General features: G+C 37.9%; 1 protein-coding gene across 1 annotated transcript in view; it reads left to right on the plus strand.

Moving 5' to 3' along the window:
* The first annotated feature begins 1,444 nt into the window (after nt 1-1,444).
* jak2b (Janus kinase 2b) overlaps nt 1,445-16,886 on the plus strand; it is a 44,271-nt gene continuing 28,829 nt past the window's right edge. The window contains exons 1-4 of the mRNA XM_048189349.1: nt 1,445-2,086; nt 10,009-10,252; nt 12,318-12,441; nt 12,535-12,652. Of these exons, the coding sequence (XP_048045306.1) occupies nt 10,051-10,252; nt 12,318-12,441; nt 12,535-12,652 (444 nt within the window). The 5' untranslated portion in view covers nt 1,445-2,086; nt 10,009-10,050. The remainder of the gene's footprint in view (nt 2,087-10,008; nt 10,253-12,317; nt 12,442-12,534; nt 12,653-16,886) is intronic.

A 16,886-nucleotide genomic window follows, 5' to 3' on the forward strand; every position in this document is an offset into this window, starting at 1 on the left:
TGCTACTTCCGCCGCCTTACCGGAAGTTGTACCCACGTTCTCTTTTACAGTAGCGCCCCGCGGAAACAGGTGGATAAATGTGACTTAGAAAGAGAGAGAAAAAAACATTTCAGGTGTGCATCTTGAGACAAAACAATGGCACTGACTAGATACGTCAATGCAAGTTGCTTTCAGTTAAGACAGCTCAAACTTGCATTTTAGTCTGGGACTAGGCTTAAAGGGTTCGTTTACCCAAAAATGAAAATAATGTCATTTATTACTCACCCTCATGTTGTTCTACACCCGTAAGACCTTAGTTCAGCAAAGCCTGCATAGCCAGCAATGGTACTCTCAAGATCCATAAAGGTACTAAAACATATTTAAATCAGTTTATGTGAGTACAGTGGTTCAGCCTTAATATTATAAAGCACTCCGATCCACTGATTTGATTCGTAAAGCTCTGAAGCTTAAAGAAGCAGTGTTATGAAATCAACCATCAATAGATATTGTTAAAAAGTCATTATTTTGTTTTTTTGGCACACAAAAAAAATTCTCATCGCTTTATAATATTAAGGTAGAACCAATGTACTCACATGAACTGATTTTATGTTTTTAGTACCTTTATGGATCTTGAGAGAGGAGGTACCATTGCTGTCTATGCAGTCCTCACTGACCCATCGGATTTCATCAAAAATATCTTAATTTGTGTTCCGAAGATGAACGAAGGTCTTAGGGGTGTAGAACGACATGAGGGTGAGTAATAAATGACATTATTTCATTTTCGGGTGAACTAACCCTTTAAGCCTTGTCTGTGAAACTATAATAGTTTTAAAAATATATTTAAATAATTTTAATAATTTTTGATATTTTTTTAAATTGAGCAAAGTTCCCCTTGTTTATTAGCTCAAGTATCCAAGTCAAAATCTGCAGCTGATTCATCACACTGTTTGGTGTTTGGGTAAATGGATTTGTTTGACATTTTGATTAATTGAAAAGAGGAAAAAAACTCAAAAATGGCTCTACAAGCACAATATTAGTTTGAATAAGCAGTGGAGCATGTGTATAGCAAACATACTTTGCTTTCACCTAAAACCAAACTAAAAGGTCAAACAGAGAGTGTCCATATGAAGGACAAGTTCACCATCCTAACTTTCACTTCCTTGCTATTATTTAACCAAGCCAAAAACATGCATTTCAAAATGACCAAATATAAAATGCACGAATAATCTAAAGGATCAGTGCTGCAAGGGTCTATATAGGCTAGTTAATAAGTGATTGTAATCTGATGAAGGTAATACAGCAAAGGGTCAGTGAATCACTCTTCTGTTAAACACTGGTTGTGTTTTAAAACCTTTAAGCATTTCTGGGCGTCATAGGGAGATTTTTGGGGAATTATAAGCGAATGAACCTATGCTGTTCAAACATGCTGTCTAGGTAGGCAGCACACTAGGTATTGAGACACGTCCAGCGTGTCAACTGCAGTACGCACAAGGCACCACCTGCATATGAGACACTGAGACAGCACAGGAACATACAGACTGCGTGCTGGAAATTAAAACTGGTCTTCGTTTTGCCCTTTTTGAAAGGATAGACAAAACAACGGTCGTTTAAAGATAAACAGATGTGGTTTGTTAATGCATGACCTGCTGATAGGCTTGACTGTCATGTCGGGTAAGTTAGCATTCTCGCTAGCTGTCACACCACTGGTGATCTTAAGACATGCGTCCATAACATATCTATCAGGTGGCTTTATTTAAGAACATATATCGTCTCTGTGGTCGTATTGAGTTGAGACAGCATGCTAAGTGCGAAGCTCCTGTGGTCATGTTTTGTAAATAAGAGAAGCAGCACATGCTAACGCGAAGCTAGCCGTCTAAACTTGACCCCAAACATCTTAGCGAGCTGTGCTACAAGAAGTCAAATGTTACGACAACTAACGGGATGGTCGATTCTCACCTAAGTGACACTGAGAGACAAAAATATTTGGAGTAAAAGAAGCAGCATGGATTGAATGACTGTTTCGCTCGGATATTTGAAGTTTCAAGTGCGTTGATCATCACGCGAGTTGGCTAGCAGTGTCGCTAGCTCAGCAACCCTAAACAAACAAGTAAGTATTTCTTTTTACAATAATAGTTTTTCTTGTGCAAATGTGGTTTTTGCTTTAAAATACTCTGTCTTGTGTATTGCACCCTGTGAGGCCATATGTTAATGTTGTAGATTGGATTCAATACATGCTGTCATGTATAATTCATATTTTTATGTAACTGTACAGCCAGTTTGGCACACTGGTAATCTGTCGACTCTGATAGTTGATAAATTAACGGAGTAACGTTACACGAGTCTGTAACCTGAAGGAAATCTCAGCTGCGCTCATTTCACCTATTTTCATGCATAAATCATATACAGGTGTTTCTTCAACTATAAGCACTTCTGGAAAATAAATATCTCAAACTCACTTTTCACACTCTCACTTGTTTATTTAACTTGTCCAGCTGTAGAAAAAAAATCCACCACAGTCCACATGAGAATTCGGTCTTTTATTTCCACCATGAAAGTCATTTTTCGTAACATTATGATCATATATTATGTTTAATGGTATTGTGTGTTGGAAATTACATTTTCAACATTTTTTTAAAGTAATAAAATTACCGTTGCTTTTTGTTTAGTAAGGCTAAATTCATAATTCATAGCTAGGCTTTTAACTTGTTTACTTTTCACATATTTGCATAATATAGCTTTATTGAAAGTTACACACAATAAAAAATATTCTGTTCATAAGTGATTTACAATAAGGTTGCATTTGTTAACATTAGTTAACTACATTTGTTACAATGTAACTAACAATGAAAAATACTTCTAATGCACATATTACGCTTAGTTATGTTATTTCAACATTTACTACATTCTTGAAAAGGTGTATTTGTTAATATTCTTTAATGGACATGAGCTATAAACTAACCATGAACAGTTGTATTTTTAATAAACTAATGTTAACTAAGGTTAATACAAACTATAACAAATGCATTGCTCGTTAGTTAATGCATTAACTCATTTTAACTATTGGGACCTTACTGTAAAGTATTAACATGATATTTATCTTGATTTTTGTTAGTTTACATCAGACATCATGTTTCATATTTTATCTCAAGCTCTTTACATACAAGGTGTCTCCTTGATAAACAAGTACACTAACATTTGATGAAATGTAAAATGTGATATTATGATTTAAGGCAAGACACCAATAAGGTAAAAAAAATAACTAATAGTTATCACATTAGTTCCCCAGTACATTTAAGACTATTGTTTTGTAATGCAAGTTTTCTAAAAATGTAATGTTTTAATATCATTGTCTAATTAAATATGCACTAATGTACATACATTTCCAGAACATAAATCTGAGCATTAGATAAAGCCATGTTGAAAACTTGTTCATTCTTGTTTCTTTTTCGTTGACATATAAGAGTTATAGTTGTTGTTTTTTACAGAGGGGATTTTGGTTATCGCTTTTTATCACTCAGAAAATATCAAATCAGAAAACACTGTCAACAGCCAACAGAATGAAATGGTCTATAAATCACACAAATTATATATTAACAAAGAAATCCCTCTGTAAAAACTTTTGTAATTTAGATGTAAGGTTAGGTGCATGCATGTAAGTGCTACTGATGTTCTCATGTTGAGAAAACAGCCTTTAAAGTATTGTAATTGAAATCTACAGATACAATAATTAAGTGTGATAAACTAAACACTTAAATGTGTATTTTTTATGTTTTCTTTCCACTAGTCTGAAAGAAGACATGTTATGCTCCCAAATCTCAAAATTTATTATAGTGTCTTGCTTAAATGTAATTTTTTGTTTTCTAATAGATTTTCATAGTCCAAGATTCAAAGTCTGTATCTTGAAGGTATCAAAAACGCATGATGAAGGCATGGTAAAAAGTTTTTATGTGTTTTAATGTGACCTTCATTGTTCAAAATGACTAAAGTTTAAGTCTGTTTTGGTAAAACTCTTTTATAAAACATTTTAATAAAAAAATCAAACCCTGTGACACAAAAGTGCCTGTAGTTGAAGAAACGCCCATGTTTCTTTAAAAGGAACTCTTATGAACTTCTGTCAGCTCAAAACTTCCCTTTCATCTTGACCATGTAATAGTTTTCACATCGCAACATGGTCATGATAGGAATAAAGCACGTGTTGTGGTTAGGCAGCAGAAATGGAAGGTGATGTTTCATTATTTTTTTTTTAAACAATCTCCCCCGCAGGAAGTCGAGTGCACTCACTTCTGTCTTCTGCAGAAAATCATCCTGTTAAAGGCCTTTGCTCCTTCAAAGAGTTTCTGTTCTCTACATCCTCTGTTCAATATTAGAGCTGACGTAGAATTAACTTATTTCATGATAAGTTTTCTGAATATGCATGCATGGGCTTTTCAGTCTGTCAGACTTGTTTTGTGGTTGAGTTGTGCTGTTTATATGTAAGATGTCTCTATATTGATTTAATTCAAATGCTAGATAAGATACAAGAGCTTGAAACTCAAAAGTGCATTCAAAAGTCCACAAAGAGCATTATTTGAAAACCATCCTGGAAAAATGATTCGTTCTGGACTTTTGCAACACGTTACCATCCATGTTTACACATCAGTGACAGGTATTGGGTGATCAGAAACTTTACCCACGTCATTTCAGTCTGACATTTTTCCTACTGTTTTGTGAACCTGTCACAGCGTGAATACAGAGTTTGTATTGATGCTGTTGTTTGAAAGATGACTGATTTGTTGAATCATTTATGAAGGCTGTTATTAAAAGAGACACCATAAAGCCCTCTTATTTTTCTTCAACCTTCACAGTACGAATGAGTTGTTGCAGCGCCTGTATCCCAGAGAGAATTGCTAAATATAGAAAGGGCACAAGGGGAATCTGAATGCTTGCAACAGTGCAAACAATATGAGTCAGTTATTAATAAATAAACGTGTAGTTCAATAACACAATCCAATAATCAATAATCACAGTGTAGGTTAAAGTCAATGTCTGTGCTGTTCGTCAAAAAGCTTTCTAAACTCTACCCTCTGACTTTGGTCAATCGCTCAAGGCCTTATTGTAAAACTGTAGGCTTTTACAGTAAAAGTCAAGGCTTTTCAAATTTCCTAATCTTCTAATGGCCTTTGTGTTCTGTTTTTTTATTTTTTATTTTTTTATGTTGCCATAGCAAACAGCAGCAATGATGACTGTCCCATCTTTGCTATTATTGCAGTTCCTTTTTTGCTGTGCTTCATATGGTATTGGAAAAAAGTTTTTGCCTTTTTAAAAATGGCAAAGGCCTCTAAAGTCATCAACCTTGCTAGTAAACACTTCTCAAAAGCTGATGGATTTGATTCTAATGACAAAAGTCAAAGATAGTAAGAACAACTTTGGCTTTATACTTTCGTAAGTATAAAGCCAAAGTTTCGAAATTCAGCTTGGATTTATGGCAGTGGTTTTGTGGCAGTATTTATCCACAAAATCGTGACAAATAATGTAATATTAGGGTGAGGTTGATGATAGGGGTGGGGGAAAAATCAATTCACATATGAATTGTGATTCTGTCTTCTACTGATTCAAACCTTACTTCGAACCTTACTTGATGACAACAGTTCCTATGTCAATATCTTAAAGCTGCACTATGTAACTTTTTTGTGTTCAAAATTTACAAAATTTATATAATGAGCAGAACATAATGAATCCATTTTTCAAACTGTGTTTTTGTCTTATCCTAAACCACTATGGTATAATAAGTGTTTATATTCAGACTATTTTAAACCGGTCGTGTCGCCACCACTGTGGAGTCGCCCACTACCTCTATTTACATGACTCGTCATAGACATAAAGAGAGAGTAGATCCGGCTATAATGTTCTTCCGCAAGATGCATGCAGTTTTGTTTATTAACCGCTAGAGCACCAAACGTTACACTAAATTATATAGCTTGTTGGTCTAACTTAATAAAATTATGTCACCTGTTTCCACACAGTTGAACTGATTTATTTGAACTTAAATTAGGTTAATTGTACTGATGAGTAAAATCCATCCTAATTTAATGAGATAATGGCAATTTCATTTGATGTATTCTGTGAATTTTTCCTGAACATAATTCAAGGGATAGTTCACCCAAAAATTAAAATTCTGTCATTTACTCACCCTCAAGTAGTTCCAAACCTGTATGAATTTCTTTGTTCTGCTGAACACAAAGGAAGATATTCGGAATAATGTCAGTAACCAAGCCGATCTCGTCCCCCCATTAACTACCATAGTATTTGTTTTTCCTACTATGGAAGTAAATGGGGGATGAGATCTGTTTGATTACTGGCATTCTTCCAAATATCTTCCTTTGTGTTCAGCAGAACAAAGAAATTCATACAGGTTTGGAACTACTTGAGGGTGAGGGTTTCATTTTTGGGTGAACTATATCCCTTTCACTCTTGTTGATCAAACCAGTGCTGTTGCTGTTCAGACTGGTGTCCTTGTGCAGAGTTCCATGAGTTTTATGCGTTTTTAAGAAAATGGAAAGATCTGTAAAAGTTTAAGTGTTTTAATGTTTAGTTATTTTGAACATTTAAAAAAGTTTGTAGAATATAAAATGATGGGATTTTTTTTTGGTTACCATTGTGTTGAAGTGCTGAGCTTGTGCTTTGGTTATGAGCAGCTGTCATACACACACATACATGTTCCATGATTGTTTGATTGAGAGGGGTAGAACTGATAACCATACAGTATATAGACTGTGTAAATTATGTGCTGGTCCTCAAACTAATTTATTTTATTTATTTCCATAAAAACTAATAGCCAATGTAACACTTGTTCACATGATGAAGTGTAATGTTCGTAGCATGCAAGTAATGATCATTTAAAAAAAAAAAAATCTCATCACTGGCATTTGCACAGTTACAGCTCATTGAGAACAGCATTTATTTCACTTAGCCACCCACAGCCCAACCACAAGGTCTACACTTCAGCATAATGGTAACCTCAAAAATCGACATGACATAAACTCTTTTAAATGTCAAATATAACTGAATAACAAACTTTAACAGGTCTTTCCCTTTACTAAAAAACACATTAAACAGCACTTAATTTCAGCATTTACTCTCCTGATCTATGCATGGTTTGCCCTGTCAGATGCTCTGACAGATACTTGTGCTGTTTAATGCCTTTGAGATGTGGTGTTTTCCTCAGGGCATAACTTATATTTCACAGGTATTTTCTCGATCTGTAATTGTTGAAAGGTCATGCAAATATATTCTGTTTTGCTGTCAGGAGTCGATGAGCCTTATGCAAGCGAGTCTCCGATAAGCTTCACAGACTTCAGTAAACGAGTCAAAACAGATGGAGTTGTTAGAATAGCACAATGATTCTGACTAAAACATACATACTTGTTGAAAATTAAATGTAGATTTAAAATTATTACTATGGTTATGGGGTAATCAAATGAAGACTAATGTAATTACTAGGCTCAGAAGAGTGAATGTGTGTTGTGTTCCTCTTACCAGTTAAAATCAGCCAAAAAATACAGAGATGTGATTGTTTTTTTGTTTTGTTTTTTTTGGCCATGTCACCCAGCCATACACCTCATATTCACTCGAAACACTAAAGTGAAATAAAAAAATGATGACGCAGGGCATTGTAATAGGCTATATATCTAGTAAACAGTGTAAGCTTGTTAATATGTGAACAGTTCACACAGTGGTTGTAAGTACGATGTTGGACTCTTCATACACAGACAGGTAAGGACCTATGTTGGTGGAATTCACCTGATTCTTCTGCAGCAGTGTTCAAACAATGTGTGTTTTGACCATATATACAACATGACTCTCAGATGGTTTGATGCGTACAGCAGACAGAAGCAGATCGGATCCATTCTCTTATCCGTGAGTGATACCATACCATGACAGATGCTGATGTTAGTTGAAGCATATCTGAGATTATCTTAAATGGAATTTTGCATGCATTTAGAAAATCTGACTAACTGTAAACTTCTGCTTTTAAATCGCTGACAAAATAAACATGTTATGTTTCATGATTTTATGATATAACTTATTAAATATTAAAGGAGAATAAATAAATAAATACAGCAACTTTTTTGTTGTTGTTGTTCACATGAAAGTATGTGAAAACCCTTAGATGCAAATGTAAGTGTAAGTGGCCATTCACACAGAACACATGTTCAAAAAGAAGGGAGGGGCCAGAGATGTCTGTCTGACACACGTCCACATAAACCAATTAAAAACAGTGAGAACACATTGTTCAGTGTTATTGACCCCTGGTCATATAAAGATGTAGCTTTTTCAAGATGACATGCCTTGTAATAAACCTTAGAAAGTGTCAGGGTTTGGGTCAAGCTTACATGCTGAACACATGAAACTGATTAGGTCATAGAAAAAAAAAAGATGGTACAAGCTAGCAATAGGCTTCATTAGTTAACTACTTTAGTTAACATGAGTTAAGAAAGGACTATTTCTACAGCATTTATCAATCTTAGTTGATGTTAATTTCAACATTTATGAATAAATTATTATTAAAATCAGTTGTATTTGTTAACATTAGTTAAAGGTGCAATATGTAATATTTTTACAGTAAAATATCCAAATACCACCAGGCCAGTGTTATATATTTTGTTCACTTGAGTACTTACAATATCCCAAATGTTTGCAACTATTTGTAAATTGTGAGAAAATTGCAATTTTATCCAAGGATCCGGGACGTTTTATTTTGTAGAAACCATGGAAACACCAAAGACGCTTTAATATTTACATGTTTTAGACAAGGGAACAACTGTTTTGATATATTTATAGACAGAAAACTAGTTGTTATATAGCTCAACACGTTTAGTCTTATTGTTTAAATCTAATTTTCTTGATATTTTTTTGCGAGTACCATGCTTTACCATGCCTCAGACAAAAACACAATTTTTGACAAGTAGCTAACATAGCATAATCAGATGCAGCTTTATTTTTTAGTAACAGTAATACAGCATTTTCTCCATCATACAATACGTTTTAAAATTAATTGCATGCCATTTATCAACACAAGCCATCCAGCATTTAATATGATATTCTAAAATCGATCTAGCTTACTGCAGTGTGCAACAAGTGTCTCACCGCAGTCGCCGAGCGAACGCACAGAGTAATGTTATAACATTTTCAACACACTCAAATGTATCTAATATGATAAATAGAGCTTCATTACCTCATACTCATGAACGGAAAAGCGGAAGTGGTGCTGGCAACTGCGGCATAATAAGTTTTGCTGCTCGCAGCGTGTGTTGCGCAATTGCTCCAGTGGCCTCATTCAGCTCCCACAACACTCGGTCCTGCTCTGCTTCATACTACAGTAACGTTAATAATCGTATCCATGAACATGATTTCTTCCCAAGTCCTATCCCAATTCTGTTCCACCGTCTGTTGAGGTAAAGACCATGTCTCAAGATTCCACGCTCAAACTTGACGTCATCAAGCCACGCCTTAGTTTTGAATAGGCCTCTAGCGACCAGAAAATATTACATATTGCACTTTTAATGCACTGTGAAGTAACATGAACAAACTATGAACAACTATATTTTTATTAACTAACATTAATAAAGATTATTAAATACTGTAACAAATGTATTGCTCGTTGTTCATGTTAGTTAATTCATTTACTAATGTTAACTAATGAAACCTTATTGTAAAGTGTAACCTGCAAGGAATTGGTTAAAATTAGCATTAATTATCATTGTATTTGTTGCCACTTTGTATTTGTTTTGTTTTGTTTGTTTTTTTTTGTTTTTGGTTGTTGTTGGTAGATAGGTATGTCATGGTGAAAAATGCGACTCTGCAGCTCATGCTGTATGGAGCAGAGCAGACGCTTTCAGTTTACATTTCTATAAAAAAAGAAAAATGACAATGGGGGTGGTGCCACAGTGGCCAAGTAATGTAATTTATATACGGCCGAACACCGGTAACACCAACTACCGCAGCAAGCCTAATAGATAATGTATTCTCTTTATCCATGTCCTCCACCAGGTGAATGTTGCTGTTTAATCTCTCGTCACTTGTCTCTCTGTAATGGACATGGAGACCGCTGTCTGTGAACCACCTTGCCAGAATGGTGACGTCCACCATGAGGAGCTTTGTCCAAAGCAGCCCATCGTTCTTAAGATCCACCTCTACCACAGCAGCCGGAGCGATGCTAACTGCACCCCTCTCTGTTACCCACCGGGAGAGTACGTCACCGAACAGCTCATCATTGATGCTGCCAAGGAGTGCGGTCAGTTTTGCCCATCATGTGATGAAAGAAAAGAAGCTAAAATGTATTTTGAATTTATAAAGTAGATATGAATTATGTTCTGTTAAAGATTAATATGTTGCACTGTGTTCTACCCAGATGCGATGCGATAAATCCCTTCCATATAGACTGTGACAAACGTCCCCCAACAAGTTTTTATTAGTTGCTTGGTGTCTATATTTGTTTCGTTGCACTGATTAGCCCCGCTCACTGTGAAATTTCGTTTATCAAAAATTATGATGCTCACTGCTGTGTATGAAACAAAAATTATGCTATGTCACGCAACATTCTTACTTTCACTGTGAACAAAAATAGGACTTTTACTGAAAACTTGTCACATTGTTCCTGTTTAGGGCACAGTAATTTCCCCAAAAAAAAGGTTTACCAGCCTACCATTATTATTGATAACGTAGTATCTTCAGAATCTTTTTTTTATATACCTATAAGTAATTATTGGTACTTACTGAGATAATTACTTACTGAGATAATTTTGAAAACAGTCCCTTATTGGGGGCATGTTGGGGATTCACATTAATCAGGTGCAGTATTGATGGCTTATATAATATAAGATCCTGTCAGTCCACCTGTGTTTACTGTTTAAAAAAGATAAACATCAGCCCTGGAGCCATCAGCTCGTCCCCAACAGGGCATTGGTGACAGACGTGTGATAGTAATGTAAGATGTCACACTTTTGTCGGCAGACTTCCTTTCAACTGCTAAGCATGCTATTAAATGCATGCTATTAAAATAATGTAAATGAGCTTTATTGCATCAGACATCAACTAATAAATACATGTGCAAGTTTAGTTGTGAAGTATGCTTAACACTTAACTTATGAAATTTATTACAGTCCTCAGCAAATTTTTGTACCAATAAGATTGTAGAATCTTGTATACTGTTAAAAAGTCTCTTATGCTCACCAAGGCTGCATTTATTTGATGAATAGTATATAGAAGTAAAAACAGTAAAATTGTGAAATATTATTTTAAAATGTAATTTATTCAAAGCAAAATTTTTAGTCTCACATGATCCTTCAGAAATACTTGTAATATGCTGATTTGGTGCTCAAAAAAAAAAAAAAAAAATCAATGTTGAAAATGAATGTTGGTGCTTAAAGGGTTAGTTCACCCAAAAATGAAAATTCTGTCATTCATTTACTCACCCTAATGTCGGTCCACACCTGTAAGAGCTTCGTTCATCTTCAGAACACAAATTAAGATATTTTTGATGAAATCCGAGGCGGAGAGCTCTCTGACTCCTCAATAGACAGCAATTTAACCACCACTGTCAAGGTCCAGAAAAGTAGTAAAGACATCGTTAAAATAGTCATTGTGACTGCAGTGGTTCAACCTTAATTTTATGAAGCGACGAGGATACTTTTTGTGCGCAAAAACGAAACAAAAATAACGACTTTATTCAACAATATCTTGTCTTCTGTGTCATTCTCATACGTTGATTACATCCAGCGCTTCCAGGTTCTACGTCAGAACGCCGACTCATTATTGGCCGGCTCTTGCGTCAGCATCACACCCATGCGTCATGGTGCTCAAGTGAACAGCATCTGCCAATACTGAGCTGGCATTCTGATGTAGAACATGGAAGTGCTGGACGTAAAAAGCGTTTGTTTCGTTTTTGTGCACAAAAAGTATTCTCGTCGCTTCATAAAATTAAGGCTGAACCACTGCAGTCAGGTCGACTATTTTAACAATGTCTTTAGTACCTTTCTGGTACTTGAAAGTGGTGGTTAAATTGCTGTCCATTGAGGAGTCAGAGAGATCTCTGATTTCATCAAAAATATCTTAATTTGTGTTCCGAAAGATATGAGGGTAAGTAATTAATGACAGAATTTTCATTAGCAACTAGCACAGTTTATATGTGCAGGCTTTTCTTACACTGGATGTTTTGGTGTGAAAAAATGTTTTCATTTGTGTTTGCCGTTGTTTTTTTTGTTTTTTTTATGTGCTGCTCTTGGGCTGTAGGGCTGATGTTGTGTCTGTCTCTCCTGTCTCACTAGCACCTGTTATTTATGTTCATCTGTTTCTCACAGGAGTTACACCAGTCTACTGCAGCCTGTTTGCGCTGTACAGAGAAGATGAAGAGGTCTGGTTATCACCCAATCATGTTCTCCATTTAGACGAAGCAGCCAATGAGAGCTTGTTATTCAGAATTAGGTAAATTAACCTGGTTTATATTATTTGGCCTTTGTCTTCTCCGTCTCAATATTTTGTAGTCTGCAGTTTAGTGACTGCGATATTTCTTGTCAGGTACTATTTTCCCGGCTGGTACAGTTGTGGAGCATCTCGGGCGTACCGCTATGGAGTGACTAAGGGATCTGAGAGTCCTGTCCTGGATGACTATGTTATGTCTTACCTCTTTGCTCAGGTGAGGCTTCCCCACATCAGCTTTGCAATAAAGAATTGACCTTTAATTGTGAATTAAGTGTTGTTTGTGCTGTCAGTGGATACTGAATCACCATAGCAACAGTGTTTTACAGTTATGCTTCACTTGGCCTGAAATCTGAGCATATTTGCGTAATTGAGCACATCCATATATAATTTAATTGCAGTTTGGCCTAGATTATCTTCTCAGAGAACAGACAGTCTTGGTTTCGAATTTTACAGTGTTTAAATGTGAATTACGCCATTGTGTATCTGCACGGATAAACGCCCCTATTTACTAAACGAATGATAAATAAAGGAAACTCATGCTGGCCGCTCTCTGACTCCAATGAGTGGGCTTGTTTTCTGGCGCCCGTTTGTCTTCCACCAACAGTCTGGAATGTGATGATGACTGTCACTGTGGGGAAGGTGATTTGATCTGATTTTTTTTAATTCGTTTTTGCATAGTGTGTGTCGTTTGTTAAGTGTTGCTATCACAAGGGCATCTTAAAGACAGTTGATGTTTTTCATTTTTTGAAGAACATGTTAATACAGCTTCCCATGCAAAATGCAGCCAAAATTCTGGATATTAAATTCTAGAATATTTTGTCAAATTACTTTAAAATTAGTTTAAACCAAACCCATCTTAAGTGTTTGCTGCTAAAAAAGCTTTTTTTTTTTTGCTTCATCTGACCATAGAACATTTGAAAAGTAACTGACACTAGTGGAACTTCAAACGGGATGGGTTCTATGGTCAGATGAAACATAAAATTAGCTTTTTTAGCAGCAAACACTCAAGAAGGGGTTGGTGCACACAGAGGTAAAATATGAAATATACTGTTATATCTTTAATGTTGTGGGCCTATTTTTCTGCTCGAGGTCCTGGACATCTTGTTAAGATACATGGCATCATGGATTCTATCAAATACCAACAGATAAAAAATCAAAACCTGACTGTCCCTGTTAGAAGTCTTATAATGGGTCATGATTGGATCTTCCATCAGGACAATGATCCAAAACAAACATCAAAACCATCTTCTGCTATGACCATCCCAGTCCCCTGACCTGAACCCTAAAGAAAATGAGTGGAGTGAACTGAAGAGAAGCAGCACCAACATGGAGCTGGGAATCTGAAGGATCTGGAGAGATTCTGTATGAAGGAATGATCTCTGATCTCTTGTCAGGTGTTCTCCAAACTCATCAGGCATTATAGAAGAAGACTCAGAGCTGTTATCTTGGGAAAAGGAGGTTGCATATATCCCTTAAAATAACTACAAATGAGCATGTAAAGCAAATATCCTGACTGAGAAGCCGCTTTAGCGAAACCCTTATTGTTAAAGCCAACAGAATAAAAAATAAAAAAAATCCCTTAAAATAATTACAAATGAGCATGTAAAGCGAATATCTTTAAAAAAAAAAATTCAGTGGGGAGCATACCCCTGCCCCACACAATGTTCTCACCTGTTTGCATCCCTACACAAAGCACAAATGACACAAGGATTTGCAGTGTTCGCTTTGGTGCTTCCAGTGTAGACAGACTCAAGACAAGAAAATACAACAAGGCATATCTCGTCGTCAGATTCACCAGTGCAATGGTGGGTAATGAAGTGTGATCACAGTGTGTTGCATGCCTCAAAATATTAGCTTTTGACAGTATGATGCTCAACCAGATAAGATGACACTTAGAGACTTCACGTCACAAATGCAAAGAACAGCCCGTTGAAGTTAAGACATTTTAGTACTGTATTTGTTGTGCAACAGCAAAAGACCCAGAAGCAAAAGGAGCTAGTTAACAGAGTTTATTAGAGTCCCAAACAATTTCCAACAAAAACAGACTGCCAGGCATCGTCACACAGCACGCTGCAGCTGGAGAACAGAAATAACAGGAATAATTCGTTCCCTGAAGGAAGCCCCAGTTCACAAGGGCTCGGAGGTTGATCTGGAAGTGCCTCGGGTGGCAGATGGAGAGCACCAAACCTGGCGGATGGTAGGAACCAGGCCTGCAGACAGAAGTCTCAGACAGACGGACCACGAGTTCAGGTACTGGAACTGGTACTGGGACCGGGACTCAGACTGATAACACACACACAAGTAGAGTTATAACGGAAGCAGAGGGATACTGCAAACAAATGCCACACTAACAGTGAGATAATTACCCGACGCAGACTTGAACAGACAGCAGGGAGAAATAACCAGAACAGTCAACACAGACACAGAACAGGTGCAGACGCGAAAGCGCGAACACCAGCAGAAATGACGAACAGCTGAAACACATCAGCAAGGACAACAAGAAACAATCAAACCTGACTCATGACAGTACCCCTCCCCCGAGGAGCGCCCCCTGGCACTCCCGAGGAAGAGGACTGGTGAGAGCGAAGGAAGTCATCGATGAGTGCGCGGTCCAGGACGTCCCGGGATGGAATCCAGCTCCTCTCCTCGGGACCGTAACCCTCCCAATCAACCAGATACTGGTAACCGCACCCCCAGCGGCGCACGTCCAGCAGTTTCCTAACCCTGTAGACAGGGGAACCCTCGACAAGAACAGGACAATGAGTGGGTCGGGCTTTAAGCAAGAGACATGGAAGACAGGGTGGACGCTTCGCAAGTTGGGAGGACTTTGATATCGGTCTAGACGAAGCGCCTCTTTGAAGAGGTGAGAGTGGTCCGGTGCTGCAATGAGGCTAAAATTAGAAATAAAATGGCGGTAAAAATGAGTAAACCCCAAAAATCATTGGAGTGTGGTTCGGGAATTAGGAATGGGCCACTCAATAACAGCATGCACCTTGGCTGGGTTCATACTGATGCCATCAGCAGACACCACCGAGCCAAGGAACATTACTGACTGGGCGTGAAAGACGTACTTTTCAGCCTTAGGGAAGAGCTTATTCTCTAAGAGGCGCTGTAAGACGCGACAAACATGCTGGACCTGCGCCTGGAGAGAGGGCAAAAAAATTAGGATGTCGTCAAGTTAGACAAAAACAAAAATATTAAGCATGTCTCTCAAGACAGCCGGTGTGTTGACTAGGCCGAACGGAAGAACCCAATATTCAACTTGCCCAAGGTGTGTATTAAACACCGTCTTCCACTCTTTAATACGTACCAAATGGTAAGCGTTACGGAGATCAAGCTTCATGAAAACCTTAGCTCCCTGTAAGATCTCAAAAGCCGATGACATAAGAGGCAAGGGGTAACGGTTCTTGACTGTTATGTCATTGATCCCTCGATAATCTTTACAGGGACGCAAGGACCCGTCCTTCTTTTTCACAAAGAAGGCGAGGTAGATGGGACAATAGTCCCCGCGGCGAGACTTTCTGTTAGATATTTCTCTAGAGCATGGCGCTCAGGAGCGGACAACGAGTACAAGCGACCGCAAGGGGTGGTAGTACCGGGAAGTAACTCAATGCTACAGTTGTACGGGCGGTGAGGAGGAAGGGATGCAGCCCAGGACCGACTGAACACCGCCCGCAGATCGTGATACTCCTCCAGCACTCCAGACAAATCACCAGGCTCCTCCTGTAAAACAGAGACAGAAGAAATGGCAGGGACAGCAGACACTGTACATTGAAAATGACATGACAAATTGCAGGACTGAATAGTCCCCTCGACCCAGTTAATCTGAGGGTTATGTTGGACGAGCCAGGGATGACCCAAAACAATAGCGGCAACAGTTGAATGAAAATAGAAAAAGAAATAGTCTCCTGATGATTGCCAGAGATGGTGAGACTCACCGGCACGGTGACATGGCGAATGCCAGGCAGCTCGCTGCCATCTAGTGCGAACACAGAGGTAGGATCCTCTTAACTTGTGGACTGGAATGTTCTTCTCCCGAGCCCACTCCTCATCCACAAAATTTCCCTCAGACCCTAAATCAATGAAGGCTTGACACGAAGCAATGGCACCTGCCCACCGGAGGATGACAGGTAGTTTGGTGACAGTCTTAGCAGGATGGGAGTGTGAAGTAGCGCTCGACAGTAATCCCCGGCCTACTCGCTTCCTTTTAACGGACAGACAGCGACCAGATGACCCGAACGGCCACAGTACATACAGAGATGATAAAGGATACGTGCTGGCGTTCGGCAGGGGAAATCTGAAAGCCTCGAAAGACACCGCAGTGGAAGCAAGTTGAGGAGAGGATGGCACCGGTTGCACACCGCGGGCACGATGCTGAAGATCAGCTTGCTTTTCCAGTCTGATTGCTAATTCTACCAGCTGGTCAAAAGCAGCGGGGACTTCACGCG

This window comes from Megalobrama amblycephala, linkage group LG4 (assembly GCF_018812025.1).
Source record: "Megalobrama amblycephala isolate DHTTF-2021 linkage group LG4, ASM1881202v1, whole genome shotgun sequence".
In the NCBI taxonomy this organism is placed as follows: domain Eukaryota; kingdom Metazoa; phylum Chordata; class Actinopteri; order Cypriniformes; family Xenocyprididae; genus Megalobrama; species Megalobrama amblycephala.